The 16380-nt window shown below is 45.4% G+C and overlaps 2 protein-coding genes across 6 annotated transcripts in view; one reads left to right on the forward strand and one right to left on the reverse strand.

Annotated features, from left to right (window-relative positions):
- The window catches only part of FAM120A (family with sequence similarity 120A), a 49504-nt gene extending 35072 nt beyond the window's left edge, over positions 1-14432 (forward strand). For 2 of the 5 annotated variants that reach the window (XM_042026641.1, XM_042026639.1), the window contains exons 12-18: positions 65-179; positions 2008-2217; positions 3056-3239; positions 4099-4245; positions 5686-5827; positions 9860-9956; positions 12458-14432. In XM_042026641.1, coding sequence (XP_041882575.1) covers positions 65-179; positions 2008-2217; positions 3056-3239; positions 4099-4245; positions 5686-5827; positions 9860-9956; positions 12458-12769 — 1207 coding nt within the window. In that variant the 3' untranslated portion in view covers positions 12770-14432. The remainder of the gene's footprint in view (positions 1-64; positions 180-2007; positions 2218-3055; positions 3240-4098; positions 4246-5685; positions 5828-9859; positions 9957-12457) is intronic. The other 3 variants (XM_042026643.1, XM_042026642.1, XM_042026644.1) reach the window with 2 other exon arrangements.
- Positions 14433-15060: 628 nt separating this feature from the next.
- LOC121663878 (translation initiation factor IF-2-like) lies at positions 15061-16380 on the reverse strand. Its single transcript, XM_042026606.1, has 2 exons — positions 16353-16380; positions 15061-16094 (listed from the first exon to the last, which is right to left on the reverse strand). The coding sequence occupies exons 1-2, from the start codon at positions 16378-16380 to the stop codon at positions 15061-15063; spliced, it is 1062 nt and encodes a 353-aa protein (XP_041882540.1).

A 16380-nucleotide genomic window follows, 5' to 3' on the forward strand; every position in this document is an offset into this window, starting at 1 on the left:
CATACACTGGGGATTTCAGACTTGCCCATTAAGAAGCCACTGACAGGACGTGCTTCCCTTACAGGTATATGGTACAGTGGCCGGGGGTGCGCATCCTGCGTCGCCAGGAACTCGATGCTTTCCTTGCCCAAGCATTGTCTCCAAAGCTCTATGAACCTGACCAGCTTCAGGAACTCAAGGTAATTCTTAACTATATCTTACATAATTTAAGAGATTAGTTTCCAGCTGATCTGGGAATTAACTGTAGTGGCTGATTTATATGTGCCTGTCTCACTGAAAGCCTTGCACAATCACCTATACTTTCCAAAATATTAATCTTAGTGGCTTGAAGTGTTGCAGAGATTCATAATCCATTCTGTTTCACTAATCAGAAAGGTAACTAAAATTCTAAACATATCCTATGCTGCAGAACCTTTTCTCACAATTCATTAAGTAATTGTGTCTTGGAAGTTCAAAGATTGTGCTTCCATTGAAAAGATGAAGGAAAACAGACGCTGCTTCTCAGTGTGGCTGTTTTCAAACACTAACCTGGGTATTTTCTTATGATTCAGCATTCAAAAGATTTTTTCAGCTAAGTGTAAAAATGGAGCCTTATATAATCTTGAGCGGAAAAATGCAGGAGAAACAAGTAAAATAGTTTGTGAGTTCTCAGAATTGTAGAAATCATTATTTTGGGGATTTTAAAAGTTAAAATCTCAAAGTGGTGTTACATGAAGTAAATACTGCTGGCTAACTGCTAGTTAGTGTGGTATTCTTGCTGTAGGTACACAGTGTAAAGCAGCAGGGAGGAAGTGGCCCTTGTTTCCCAGGTTGGTTCATGTTTACAGGTACACCCTGTGGAGGGGCACGGACATGAGCAGCAATCCTAGCACCCCTCTTCTCAGGAGAAATAGTAATTAGGCTCATGCAGATTCTAACTATTGGGCTTTTTTCCAAGGAATATTTTGTCACTGATGCCAGATCTGCAAGAGGATTCTCAAAGCAAGCACGTGGCTATTTTCTTTTTTGACGAGCTGACGAGCTAATAATGTTTTGGTTTAATAGTAATTGTTTTATTTTTCGATCATACATAAAGTGATGCAGATTACTTCCATAAGATATGTCGGTTAACTGGAAGATGCAGTAACTCCCTCAGGGTTGTTACTGTCTTCACAGGAAGCAGCTTGTGAGGTCAGACAGAAAGAGCAGCTGAATTTGAACCCAGCTATGTATCTGCAAAATGAGCGGGATAGTCTTTGGGCTCTTAAAGGTTGCTTATGCATAAGGAAGGTGGTAATGGAGTTTAATTTTAAAATTTAATACCAAGGTCTTGAAAATGTTCCCAAGCAAGGGCTGATATTTTGAGAAGTATTTCAGAGAACACCAGTAGTGATATTTTCTTACGCCAGAGCTAAAAATACACTTGCTGCAAGCAAATCCTTTTTTGCTTTGACCACTACCTATTATTCACTGTTTAATTCTACCTTTATGTCTCTATCCTGCATCCTAAATAAAGCTGTTGTATGCATAAACACTACTTTGTGTTCTTAAAGCAAAATTTTGAATCAAACTAATAGAAAATCCATTATAAAGGAGTTCAGAAGGAAATGTGTTACATGGGAAGAAAAATGGACTTTTGCATTGAGGTCATTCCTGAGATGTTCTATAACACATCTCAGAAGATGTGTTATAGAATTTGGAATAAAATTTTTGATGAAGTTTTCTAGTGCTAATTTCCTGTAAGTCTCTTTAGAAATAGTTTCCTGGGCTTTGTGTTGAGAAAACAGGGGTTTGTGTTTATCTCTGGCCTCCAGAGCAGGTGGATGGGACCACAGCTTTCCTGAAGATGGCAGCTCTGCATGCACAAGCGAGAGGTTCCGGTGCATTCTTCTGCTCAAACTTCTGAAAGTCTGGATGACCTTTTAAAATCCCTCTGTTTGCAAGAGTTTTGAAAAGAATGTAACTATTGGAATAACTTTGAATTACATCTCATTGCAATCTTACTAAATTTACCATGTTTTTAAACAGATTGAGAATTTGGATCCCCGTGGAATCCAGCTGTCAGCTCTCTTCATGAGTGGTGTGGATATGGCTCTTTTTGCCAACGACGCCTGCGGACAGCCGATTCCGTGGGAGCACTGCTGTCCCTGGATGTATTTTGATGGGAAATTATTCCAGACCAAGCTCATCAAAGCAAGCCGGGAGAAAGTTCCGCTCATTGACCTCTGTGATGGTCAGGTGTGTAGTTGTGCAGGGTGATGGAGTGTCCCATGTGCCCACAAGGGTTCCATGGGGTGGGTTGTCATCATTCACTTCATGTGTCATCTCTGCTTTTAAAGGCAAATATGAGGAGAATGGCTAATGGGTGGGGTTTGCTGTTTAATCCCTTATTTCTTGATGAGTAGGATGGCAGTTGGGTGGATTTGGAAGAAGGGCATCAACTTGAACTTGATTTTTTTTTTTTTTTTTCTGTCTGAAAAATGAAACACTGATATGAATGGCCAAGTTGGAAACTCTCTGGTCATTTGTTCAAGTCCCATCTTTTTGGGTCAGACTGTCCAAAGGACTAAGCTGCACTGGTTTTGTAGTGAAAGAAAATTGGTGATGTCTAGCTGATTTTACAGACTGTGAAGTCATTCTTGGGGTCCTCAGCTCAAAATCTTTTCACATTTCTTAAAACCATCTTAAAATACAAATGAAGGAGACTTTTGTTGTATCCAAATGATGCAAAATTACTATGTAACTGTAAAACCAGGAAACTGATAAAACGGTTTACTGAATAACCCAAACCTTTTTTGTTTTTAACTTTTTGAAAGGTACGAAATTGTATCCCTTCTCCTTTCTGACTTGAGGGAAGCTGATCCTAGCTTTGCCACTGATGGTGTGGTTCCTCTCAGGGTTGCTACCCTCCAGGCATGTTTCAGCCTGTATGCAGAGACTCTGGTTTGCAGCCTAGGTTTAGGATGATGATTCTCCATTACTTTGTGTTTTTCTTTGAATTTGTTGTGTTAAAGTAGCTTTATTCAATTGAAATGAGAATTTTAACATCCTTCTGTGACCTTCTCTTTATTCCTAGGCTGAGCAGGCAGCCAAGGTTGAAAAGATGCGTCAGAGCATCCTAGAAGGATTAAATTTCTCCAGGCAGAACCATCCTCTCCCTTTCCCACCTCCACCTGCCATGCCTTTCTATCCAGCTTCTATGTATCCTCGACACTTTGGGCCAGTCCCACCACCTCAGGGCAGGGGGAGAGGCTTTGCTGGTAAGTGATGGGACAGCGGTGCCACACGTTACCTTACCTTGCCCATTCCCAAAACTACCAACCCTGTTCAATTTCATAGGGAAAATACATAAAAGCAAGTGGTCAGCTTGTGTTGGCATGTGCCAATCACTGTATTTTGGGGTTGCTTTTATTAGCCCAGTGATACGGAATGTGCTGTATTGCTGCGTATTTTCATCAGGATTTTAGTAGCTGTGCCAGATCAAAATATTTTTACTGTTGTTGTAGAACTAGAAAAAAGAGCAATGGATCGACACTGGGTGGTATGAAAAGGCTCTGATTTGCACAGTAAATCGCTTCAAAACATTTATGAATTAACAGACACAGTTTAACTGCCAGGGTTGAAGACAACCTTTCCCCCTCCCCACTCCTCTGTGTTTTGCTACAGTCATATAACCATTGGCACCCTCAAGTGTAAATACTGACATAACCATTCCAAGCTCCTCTTAGAATTGCTCCCTTCCTCAAAATCTCTCCGTACCAAGCTCCATAGGTGTATGGATACTGGACACTGGCATTCCAGGGTGCCATGACTGTAGCCACCAGACCTCACTGCCAAAAAATTGTCACAAGCCTTTACAACACCATAGAGTTGGGATCCCATTCCAAGCCCCAAGGCCTGCCCTCCAGCAGAGACTCCCTGCTGGCTGAGACAGCAGGACTCCTTTGCCAGGGCTCTCTTGGTGCGGTGCTGCAGCTTTGCCCACAGGAGCCCGGCCCGCGGGAGCGCAGCCCTCCCAGCTGGCTCTGGAAGGGTGGAAGGAGGCAGCAACCTCTCTGCTGGGGCCTTCCTGGTTGCCTGGCCCCCTCACAGCTTTTCCCCTGTCTTTCTTTACCCTGGGTCTAACAGGAGTCTATGGCTTCGGAGGCCCTTATGGGGAAACAGTAGCCACAGGCGCTTACCGGGCCTTCCGGGTGGCGGCAGCAGCAGGACACTCCGGAGCCTTCTCTGGCAATGACAGCAACAGGACTAGCAAGTTTCAGGGCGGTAATTATACCCAAACCCCTTTTCTTAGAGCTTCTGGCAACGGCTTCCTCCACTGTACGGTTTGGTCTGAGGCTTTCCTACTGACTCCCTGTCTGCCTAACTGTCTCAGCTTCCCTCTCTAGAGCCTGCCTGGGCTGCTGTCCACTCTGCTCCCCATCCCTGCCGCAAGCCCCCGGCGCCAGCCCTCCTCGTGCCTAGAAACCCTCCAAATACAGGAGAGCCTGAAACCCAGCGGGGCAGGTTGTCTCCTGTGCTCCCACAGGCGAAGAGGGCATCAGTAACCCACTGGCCTCTGCCTCTATATTAACAGGGGTTTTCCAAAATCTGGGGGCAGTTGAGCTTTTTGCAAAGACCCAGCCTAGAAATTACTGGCTTTGTTATTACTGCTGAGCCCTTCTTTGCTGGCATCAGTGCTGGCATGGACACAGGAGTGGGATTTACTTCCCTACCTGTGTGCCCATGCTCACTTCCTGTATGATGTGGGATGATGGAAACCTATTTAGGGTAAATTTTTCCCACGTATTTAGCTGTTCTTTCTGGCCTCTAAACTTTTATCCTAAGAGCAAACATACCTCTAATGCTTCATGTGTGAATAACTCTGGCCCTGCAAACCATCTGCATTTGGAGCTCAAGGACTTGCACAGGGAAGTAGGAACCTTCTGGATGTAATCAGTAGTGTAGTTCCCAGCCTATTAACACTGGAGACTAATTATGGCTGCGTAAACGCTGTGGTTTGTAACCCTTTTGGTGCTGATGGTCTTACCAGTAACATCTTGCTCAGTTCACATACCTGGATTTCTTGAAATACGTGTTATGCCCCAGAGCTGATTTTTCAGGGCAGAACACTATGAAGACATAAGCAACTTGAACAGAAGCTACAGTTGCATCTTAGACAACTGTAATTTTAGCTGCCTTCTTGGAGGGGGAAGGATAAACCCACCTTTTAAACCAGATCTGTTCGAATGCTACATTTTTATAGCAACTTAGTGTTAGTACAGCTTATCCTGCCTAGTAAGTTCTTTATTGCCAATATAATCTGTGTGGTCTATTCTGATACTTGCTGTTGGCTAAAATGTGCCTTGAACCTGCAAGAATTTCTTCTTCATTAGAAGTGCAGGAAGAAAGCAATCTTCATCCAGCTTGTAAAATTCCCCTTGTTTCTTGAGGCTTATCTCAAGTATATTTTTAATTACTGAAACTGAAGCATTCATGTCAGATTATTTTTCTTTTCAGAATTCATATCTATTTTTAAAAAGGGGTGGGGGAAACACTCTTGGAGTTCTAACACTTCTGAAATACTGCAAAATGAGCAATAATCTCACAGTATCCATAGAGGAAATGGGATATGTGGTGAAATCTGGGCAAACCAGCTTTCCGTTCATTTGGAGCTTTACTGTGATGATTGTGAAGATCAAAGTTTGGTTTTGCTTTTATGTGCAGGAGTCCAACCTATTCCTTCTCAGGGAGGGAAACTTGAAATTGCCGGCACTGTAGTCGGCCATTGGGCTGGAAGCAGACGTGGACGAGGGGGGAGAGGGCCATTTCCTCTGCAGGTGGTGTCCGTGGGAGGACCAGCCAGAGGGTAAGTGCCGGCCTGGGAATGTGCTTCTCATGTGGGATTTAATGATTGGGGAAACAAGGACAACAGGGAAAAGTTGGAGGCAGTAGAGATTGCATATGACACACTGTAGGACACACTGGGTCAATTATACCCACCGAATACTCAGGAAAAGCATTGGCATTCTTTTTAAGAACTTTTTTAGCCAGTTATTTGTATAGATATTAGCATTTCTATGTGTAAATAAAATTCATACCCAATCTGAGATACATAGAGATATAGGTATATTTGTATGTATAGCTATATATACACACACACAGAGGTTGATTTTGCATGAGGAGATGACTTTGGGACTTACCCATGAAATCAGTAGATGCATTACATTTGATTCCTTTCTTTTTTGTGGCAGGACATTTATTAAGAAGCATGATAACATTTTAAATAACTACATTATGTAATCCTGTGAAGCAGAAAACACCTGAAGGACATTTCTAGGTTCAATAGTTCTCTGTTACAGTTGTGATGGAAGTGTGCTTAAAAGAATATTAATTTCTTCAGCTCTTCCACTTCATTTCACTACAGCTGAAGTTACAGGTGCACAACGTGTCTGAAAACCAAGTACTTTATTACAAAAGTATCTAGTTCATTACTTTTAAGATTATATTTTTTCCATAGGATTGCTGGTTCTGTGCCTTACAGAACTCTCTTATCTTTAATTATGGTCGTGTCTATTACAGGAGACAATCCTAAAGCAACATGACTTATGTATTGTGTCTGTATCAGGAGTAGAGTAAAGCTGATGGATTTATTGCCACCTCAAGCTAGGGAGCAGCAGTGTGAAAGGCTGCACTGCATGAATGCCATCTCTCTGTTAATTTTCTCCAATGTGCACTATGAAGCTTCATGCTGGAGCCAGGGAGAGCTGTTGGAAAGCCTGTTGGTGTTGGGCCGAGTGAGGAGATGGGTTAATCTGAAGGCCTGGGAGAATGGGAGCTGCTGTGGGGACAGGGAGAGGCAGGAGCAGTGGAAACAAATGCAAACAGGTTCAGTGGCACCACGGTGTGCTGTGGGAGCAGAGCTGACCCTTCCAGGGGATCACATTTACCTAGGACTGCTCACTTCTCTAGAATGAGATTCAGCTGCCAAAACAGAAGCATTGAGTGTTGATCTAGGTGTTTCAGACAACTGTCAGGCACCTGTGCAGGCGTGGGGGGGTTTTTGGGAGCCCTGTGCTGATCCAGAGCAGCATCTGGAGACAGTGGGAGTGAGCAAAGGTGAGGAGGCATGAGGCTTGTTTGGGTATCGGGAGACAAAATAACCTTTTTCACCAGTGAAATGAGGTTCTTGGATGATCATCGGTTCTATTTTTCATGAGGATACATGAACAGAAGCTGATTGCTTCTTCCAGTGACCTGCACTCTGTGTGGGGAGGTGCTGCTGGTGATGGCTGGTGTCCTGCCAAAGCCAGTGTCTGCCAGAGCACCCTGGGCAGGGTCTGGGCTCGGAGCTGGGTTACATCAACACAGGACAGCAGTTCCTCCATCTCCTGAACAGGGAAATACCTGAATTCATGCAGAACATCAGTAGCCAGGAACTGAGAATCCTCCTTATCTGGGAAGTGAACAGATCACTGAAAGGGTGTCATGGCTCCTGCCAGTACCTTTATGACAGAGAAGTATGGTTCTTCAGTAGTAGCTTTTGATTTGAGATAAAATACCTGAGGTTTCTTTTTGTTGGAGGTACTGTCTTAAGGCAGTAACGTTTGGGTGCAAGTTGTCACCCCAGAGACAGGAAAACTGTCAATGCCAGACCTTCCTGTCTCCATCAAATCAGCACCGATAGGGCGTTCTTCACATGTAGAGTTACTGGAATAGGTCAGAGGGAAAATGACTGCAGGCAGCTTACCTGTTTGTTGGGTCAGTTGATACTAAAATAGGACCAATAGGAAAACATGCTTGTGTTAAGGGTTCTGCCCGAAGACAGAATCACAGAACCACAGAATATTTTGAGTTGGAAAGGAGCTGCAGGTATCCTGGAGTCCAGCTTCTGGCCCTGTACAGGACACCCTGACAACCTCCATCCTGTCCCTGAGAGCAGTGTCCAAAGGATCCTGGAGCTCTGGCAGCCTCGGGCTGTGCCCATTCCCTGGGGAGCCTGGGCAGTGCCCAGCAGCCTCTGGGGGAAGAACCTTTGCTGATACCCAGCCTAAATCTCCAGTGCTTGAACAACAGGTTCATGTTGGCAGAGGTTATTTCCTACCAAAGGTCACCACTACAAAACAGCACAGCAGGTTGTCTCAGTTCATGGCCCAGTTCTGCACACTAGTAGTCCATTTTTATCTCTTCAGCAGAGGGGATCGAGTCAGGCTTGTTCACCCCATTGCCTCATGTCTCTGCAATGCTGAGCTCAGATATTGTTCTTACTGTGTGAAATTATAGCAGCTGCTTTGTATTGGCTTTGATCCATCAGTATATTTAATGTGATTTTGAGGGGGAAAAGCCCTTCTCAGCTCCTTGAAGGGCACGCTTTGACCTTGCAAAAAGAGAGCCAGTGGGGTTGGCAAGGAAGGAACACAGTGAGAGGGACTCACACACAAACCACAGCTCTTCTGTCTTCATTCTCTGCTGTTGCTTCTAAACCTCAGAATTCGATTTCTAGCCCAGTGTGGGAATTCACAGCATGTGAGAGGAGACTGGGGGGGCACAGGCCAGTGCCGCTCCCCTGGGTAGTTCAGCCTCACTCAGCTCAGAGACCTGAGCTGCACCTGGCTGCTCCAGCCAGCCCCAGTGGGGTTAGGTGTCACACCAGGACCTCCCAGTATCGGGCAGCACATCCAGAGGAAATACAGGGCATTCCCATGCTTCTAGAGCAAACCAGTATTTCTAGTAGAGAATTTTTAGGACAACGGTATTCTTGACATGATAAGGAAGTTCAGTTTCTGCAAATGATGGAATTAAAGCAGTTGTAGCTGAATTCTGGAATTGTTAAAGTTGGAAAAGACCTCTTAGATCATCAAGTCCAACCATCAACCCAGTAATACCCACCACCATGCTCATCCCTAAACTATATCTGCAAGTGCCGCATCCACGTGTTTTGTGAACAGTTCCAGGGATGGTGACTCCAGCACTGCCCTGGGCAGCCTGTGCCAGGGCTTGACAACCCTTTCTCTGAACAAATTTTCCCAAATATATCTGATCTAAACTACCCCCCCTTGTCCTTGTCCTCACGTGCAATCCCATACCTGTGCAATGGGACTGAGAATTGTGATTATCTGGATAATGAGAAGGCTGGAGAAGAGCAGTTCTGACTCACCTGCAAAGTCCTTCTGTAAAATCCTTCAGCAGCTTAGAGCAGGTATTCTAGTAGGTAAAAATTGAGGCACAACTTGAGACCAAGGTGAGGAAGTTTGGTTTTATCTGATCTAATCTTTACTGAATCACACCAAAAATCACCACCTAATGTGTCTAAGTTAGGAGTCTCCACTGGAAAGCATCCCAACTTATCAATTGCCACATGCCATATACAGGTGAAACTCCTTTATTCCCTCAGTTTCTTAGATAATTTTGTATTCTCCCATCAAAACCAAGGCGATTTTTTTATTTTGCCTCACGTTCTTTTATCAGATCCTGTCTGTCTTGTGTGTTTATATGGGGAACTGTTATTAAATGGGGGAAGTGGCCTTCTCTGTTGTTCAAATTGCTATTTTTGTAAGGTGAAAGTATTTTGAGCTCTGGTTTTAAAGTGCCATGAGGATAATTTGACACTTGGAAAATGTTTCTGCAAAGCTTGAAAGTAGCATTTATTGTTTCTTTAGAAGAGAACTATAGAAACAGACATTTTATTGCTCCGGACCCAAAAGGTTTGTTGGGTTTGATACAATTGCAAGCAATAGAACCTTGCAATTTGGAGTTAGTCATCTTGCCTCTTGGAAGACATGTTGATGACAGGCCCTAGACAGTAAAGATAGGAAAATAATATTCCAGCAAAACTAAATGTAAAGAGTTGTAAACAAAACTGATCTATGTTTTATTCTCTCCCCTCTCCCCACCCCTGCAGGCGTCCTAGAGGAGTTATCTCCACTCCAGTGATAAGAACTTTTGGAAGAGGTGGAAGGTACTATGGGCGAGGTTATAAAAGCCAGGGAGCAATTCAGGTAATGAAGCCATGTGCCTGACTGCAGCACGCTCTGTGACAGGCTGGGCTGGGGTGGACTCCAGACCAGCACCACTTTAACAGCTACAAGTGTTTCTGGCGACTCATGGAAGCTGTGAGCTGCACAGCGGTGACAGGACAGGCTGGTGTCACAGCTCACTTAAAGCAAACTTTGCTTCTAAAGACAGACGTGGAAGAATGTATTTTGACATGAATCCTGTGCCTACACAGCTCTAACCAGCCGTGGGAGTAGAAGAAAATTTAGAAAATGGGAGAAATACAAAGCTGAAACAAATTAGCAGTTCTGCTCCTGCCCCCACTCTTCCCCAATTTCTTTTCTGGGACCACGGTCCAACCTCATGAAGGAAAGTTTCTAGCAGTGAAGGATCTTTGCTGCTGCCATGCTCCAGATCTAAGAGGTCTCTCTCAACTTCTGGGGAATAGCAGAGCAGCCTTTGCCCCCTGAGCATGCAGGCTCCTTTCTGGTGACACCCTGCCAAGCGTCCGTGGATCGTGACTTCTGTCTAGTCCATGGATCCTTCAAATATAGCTGAGGCAGACTGCTGATCTGTATGAGATGCCAGTTGCTTTCAGAGCTCTGTTTTCCTCCCTTTTCCATGGTTTTGGCTGCTATGCAGTTTGGATGAATGAGTAGTAAATAGCTGGAAAAACTTCCACAATAAATATGTCATATGGACATGCCATTTGTCAGGGAGACCTGAGAGTAGGGGGGTGTTTTCAGGTGTCACACAGTAAGAGAGAGAATGTTCTCCAGTAGTTAATGAAGCAACTATTAACTTCCAGTAAAACTTACTGTTTTACAGGTGTAAAAATTCAAATACTTCCTTGTTAAATTTCTGTGTACACAGACTCTATATGTCTAAAATGTACCTGTGGATCTGAAACTTTACATCTTTAAATAGAAGAGAAACCACTATGTTAATAATAGAGCATCTAATTTCTGAGTACCTTAAGCTTTGAAATAAAGGAAATCCTGAAAACGAGCTCCCACATACTCCAGGCTTACTACAGGTGTACATATGGGAGTGTAGTTCAGGTGGTAGCTGCAGGTGTCTTGACAAATGCCATCAAGGTTGGGTATTTGCATTTTTATTAATGATATGTAATTTGGATGGTAAATACTTGTGATCACAAGGACCTGTGTGTAAAATTGTGCCTGGAGAAGAAAGGTAAATGGCATTTTCTATGGACCTGAGCTCATTGCATTTTGTGGTCATCAAGGCCCAATAGGATTTTCTTGTACAGGAAGAGAAAAAAGGTGATTTAAAATGCACATGGCAGGGAGAGCTTCCCATGTCGTGAGTGGGTTGTGATAGCCAGGTGAGGCTTGGCAGTGCCAGCGGCCCTTCTGCCTCACTGAGGCAGTGCCTGTGTAAGGCCAGGCTCAGCCTGAGGCACTTCCTCCCCAAAGCTTGGGAATCTGACCAAAACGAGCTGTTTGGATTTATCCAACACATCAGACTGGTCTGTTTTATCCCAAGATGAGGCCTTTCACTCTTGTCCTGGAAAGAAACTAAAGCATGTCTTGAAAGCTGAACTTAAGGATGTCTATAAAGAGGCATCTTGGCAGTGATCAGTGTCCCTTGTCCTCACATGCAATCCCATACCTGTGCAATGGGACTGAGAATTGTGATTATCTGGATAATGAGAATACTGGAGAACAGCAGTTCTGACTCACCTGCAAAGTCCTTCTGTAAAATCCTTCAGCAGCTTAGAGCAGGTGTTCTAGTAGGTAAAAAATGAGGTTTTTATACTGCAAAGCTGTTTGCTGCTGTTGGAAGTGTCCCTGTCTTAAGCCATTTCTTAGCACTTGACTTTGTGAACAGTGTGACAGGCTGGTGTGCTGCTTCTTAGCAGCCTAACCTGCTTATTTTGGTTTGTTTAAAGCCTATTATGTTTCTGGAATGCTAAGATTAAGTATAAATACTTAAAAACTAATTGTATGCTGCATCAGTCTGGTTTTTATGGCTATACTCAGTCTTGTAAGATTTTACTATATGCTTTTTTATGAAACCCTTTCCTAATCTTGGAAGCATATAGCTTGGTGCAGGGACTAGTGCACGGTGCCTCTGCACTCCTCCAAACGCTGGCTGGAAACAGTCAGGTTTGTATTTGAGTAACACGGAATCCTGCCACTGAATCACAGCACACATGAACCAAGAAGCAGAGTTCAGCTGTACACTGATTCTCAGTTTCGGTGTTTCAGACATTTATGTAGCTCTGATGTTGTGAAAGGAGGGCAACATCGAAGTTAAAACTAAAGCATTTGCCCCGGGGGCATCAGAAGGCTCTGGGGAACACCGAAAATCCTCTCTGTGTATTTTGTGGGCCACTTCTTTCAGCAATGCCTAATATTTGGTGTTCACTCACGATCCTGTGCCCTGCATGCTGCCTGTTGTAGTGTCCTTATATCAGACTGTACATTTATATACATTTTTAGCACTGGTTCTTCAGTAATTCTCTTCTTTTTTTAACAACTAGGGCAAACCTCCTTACGCTGCTTCAGCAGAAGAAGTAGCCAAAGAACTTAAGTCAAAATCCGAGGAATCTAAATCCTCACTTGTGTCTTCAGATGGATCCCTGGCTGAAAATGGAGTTGTGACTGAGGAAAAACCAGCTTCCCAGATGAATGGGAATACAGGAGACATCAGGGCTTCCAATCAGTCTGAAAGTGCCTTGAGTAATGACTCTAAAATGTGCAATACGAATCCTCACTTAAATGCACTAAATGCAGACAGTGTTTGCCATAAAGATGATGCTCTTGAGGCCACTGTCTTAAAAAAAGAAGAGTAAACTTATTTTTTATAGAGGGTGAAGGATGTTGGGAAGGGTCAGGATTAGGAATATCTGGAAAGAAAGAGAGCCTACAGTTATGTACATTTTTTCCTTTCCGTAAGAGAAAAATGAGGACTTTGGAAATTCGGATCCCTCTTTGATGTCAGAGATTTAAACAACACATTTTTTTAGTTTTAACCAGTTGTAGTCAAAATGCTACAATAAAACAAAAAAAAAAAAAAAGAGAATGAAGAGCATTTGACTCCCGCACTTAAAATGAAGTATACATAAAGTTTAAACTGGTTATGACAAAAGCTTGTTAGTTTTGTTTTTTGAAATATAAAGAAAACAAATTTTGGCAGTCTTTAAGTATATATAGCTTAAAACTATAATTTTTAGTACTTGGCACCATATGTATGCCATTATATTTGATTTTGCATTACTGTGTCACAATAAAGCTTTCTTTAAGGCTTTGATTTCATGATTCTGGGGGGAAAAAGGCACAACCACAGTTTTTTCTTTCTGAAATCTCATCACCGTTGCCGTGGTTCTTTTGTGTTAAAAATGTGCAAACTCTCGAAACTACCAATTCTCAGTAACACTGCAGTTCTGCTGAGTTCAATAGACATCATACATATGTTACGAGCGAGTTAAACGGAGATAAACTTGAAATCATAGAAGATGCAAACGACCTTTCAAAACAAACACAATGTGTTGGGAAACTTTTTGTGACTAATACCATGCATCCGTGATCAATGAACTATGTGGTTTTGAATCAGACGTAGACCATTAGTACTACTCTTTGAGCTAAACTTCTGCATGGTTCATGATTTTTAAAGTGTGTAGTTAATATTATGCATGTTATTGTCCTCTTTCTTCCATTCTTACAAGTACTGTGCCCATTTGCAAAACAAAAAAAGCTAATAATCAGTAATAGTCCTATAAAAGATGTTAACTATGTTTAGTCATTGACTGATCTTGCTCTAACCTTAAAATTTTGTGATTATTGACCTCTGTTGCATTTATTCTAAAACTTTAAAAAAAAAATTATCTAGCCGTTTTGAATATCAACGTTACCCTGGTGTACTCATTGCTGTATGCATTATTGTTCTCTGTTGCTGTTTTATGCCTTCATATTAGCAAATATGAAATTCTGTGAAAAACAAAAAAAAAACGCTTTGATCTTCAAAAAAAAAAGTACCCCCCTTCTGTAGCAGGAAACAAATGGCTTGTTCTTGAGAACTTTCCCATCAAGAATTTAGTATAAGCAAATATACCTGTATCATTTTGATGTTTTTGTTAGTGTTTCCAAACTTAATGTACTTCAAAATCAGAATCATTTCTTTATATTCGTTTTCATATAATTCTCCTGATGCTCTTCATCACACATTAGTGATCAGAAATGAGGTGTAATTCCCCATTCCCTGCCCGCCAGAGCTAAGTAGGTATCTTAATGTAAGTTGAAGGGAGTTCTGCCCCAACTCATGGATTGTGCAAGAATGAACTACTGTTGGGTTTGGCTGGTTGTAGATGGATTGTGGTGTGGTGTCTTTGAAGGCTATTGAATGCAACTTACAGTGCTTAATAAAAATCTTTATTCTTTTAGTATAAAATACTGTATGCCTTTTTTGTCAAGTATTTTTTTAATTAACATGTAAATAAAAGTTTTTCCTATGCCCAAGTCAAGTGGTTGAGTTGGCAGGATCTGTGGTGTCCTCCTACAAGGCAGAGGAGGCCGTTGGTTGTGGGTGCCCTATTCCTGGCAGTGTCCAAGGCCAGGCTGGACAGTGCTTAGAGCAGCCTGGGACAGTGGAAGGTGTCCCTGCCCATGGCAGGGGTGGGACTGGATGAGCTTTAAGGTCCCTTCCAACCCAAACCGTTCTGGGATTTTGTGATTCACCCACTGCTGGGGGACACCACACCTGATTGGAGTCATGCCCTGGCTTTGCTGGTGTGTGCAGTTCCTTTACATGTCACCTTTCAATGTCAGATGGTTGCAGAGATGTAAATAAGACACAAAGAACGGGGAGCAGTTGTTCAAAGAAGAAAAACCGCAGGTGCTCACAGAGGTTGATACACAAGGTGGTGAGCAGTGCCTCTACAGAGCCGGGCACCAGTTGGTCTGTTACACAGGATCCAACCGACAGAACATGAGGAGTTGCAGATTTACACATTGGTGTAGATTGGGGAGCTTTCTCCCCTGCCGTGCCCGTCCGTTCGGTGCCCACAGCCGCGTTCACGCATCTCCCGGGCTGTGAGCGGTGGGCACGGCTCCCACTGCCCGGCCCAGCAGCACAGCCGTGTTTTCCTCAAGGGACAGCAATCGGCCTTCTCTCTTCTTCCCGAGTCCGATCCCCCTGCAGCACCCGGGAGGGGTCGCGTCCCTGCGCTCCCTGCTCCCGGGCAGTGTGACTCGCCCATGCCAGCACTGCTCTGTCCTGACAGCATTTCCCACTCGCTGCTTCTCGTGCAGGTGCAAGGCACCCCTTGTCCCATTTCCCAGCAGTTTTCCTTTTCGAGCCCGGCCTGGGAGCTGGCATGGAATAACCAGCACCAAGAGTTAAACGGGGAGAATCCGCTATTTGGGTGGGATCCGGGGCCACTGTCCGTTCTGTGCCATCAGCGGCAGCATCGGCTCCTCCCTCCCTCCCTCCCTGTGTTAGCGAGCAGCGATGCTCGGCGTGTGCCGCGCTCGGTCCCCGGCACTGCGCGTTGTACCCCGGCCTTCCCGGGGTCCCCGCCAGCGCAGGGCGGAGCAGCGGCCGAGGGAAGATTTCGGGCCGGGGGAAGCCCAGCGCAGGCATCCCAGCCCAGTTTTGCTCTCGGCTCCCGCTTGCGAGGCGGTGTCCCGGGCAGCGGGGCGGTGTCCCGGGCAGCGGGGAGGGCAGCGGGGAGGGCAGCGGGGCGGTGTCCCGGGAAGCGGGGAGGGCAGCGGGGCGGTGTCCCGGGCAGCGGGGCGGTGTCCCGGGCAGCGGGGAGGGCAGCGGGGCGGGGTCCCGGGAAGCGGGGAGGGCAGCGGGGCGGGGTCCCGCGCAGAGGGTGACGCGGCCCACGCCGACCGGCCCCGGGGCAGGAAGGCCCCTCCGCCGCCATCGCCGCTCCCGCCCCTTCCTGCCCGGGGCCGGCCGGGGGAGGCGGGGCCGGGGGCGGCTCCGGCGCTGCGTTGGGGGCCGGGCCGGGGAGAGCCGCTGCTTCTCGGGGTGTTCCCGGTACGTGCTAGAACTCCCGGAGGGGTGGGTTTCAGGGGGCTGTGAGAAGCCCTCCCCGCACAGAGCTGCTGCGGCCGTTCTCGCGCCCCTCAGTGAACAGCGCTGGTGACCCCCGGACGGAGCCCCAGCCACGGCTGCAGCCAGAGGGGGAATGGGGAATGGGACGTGCAGACATCGCTCCTGCGCTGGGGCGAGATGAGGAGGAGACCGTGGCACGTCTTTCAGTGCTGCCGGTGCGCAAGAGTACTGTTATCCAGCCCCGCAATTATCCAGCCCCGCAATTATCCATCCAGCCCCATGGCAGATGGCAGCACGGTCTGTGGTGAGAGTCTGTGTGATCCTTTAGATCGCACCCAAAGCCTGTAAAGTGAACCAAGTCCGGTCGCACTGACCTGCCAAGTACAGGCGGGCCCCACCCAT

Source organism: Corvus kubaryi, unplaced genomic scaffold, assembly GCF_017639235.1.
Source record: "Corvus kubaryi isolate FWS band 111438036 unplaced genomic scaffold, C.kubaryi_AGA036_p1.0 37285, whole genome shotgun sequence".
Lineage (NCBI taxonomy): Eukaryota > Metazoa > Chordata > Aves > Passeriformes > Corvidae > Corvus > Corvus kubaryi.

Bases quoted from the DNA above. Each gene is read 5' to 3' on its own strand.
- LOC121663878 (XM_042026606.1), bottom strand. From the start codon at position 16,380: ATGGGTGGGGCCCGCCTGTACTTGGCAG. The intron at 16,095-16,352 runs GTCAGTGCGACC...CTCTGGCTGCAG, and splicing joins GGCCCGCCTGTACTTGGCAG to CCGTGGCTGGGGCTCCGTCC.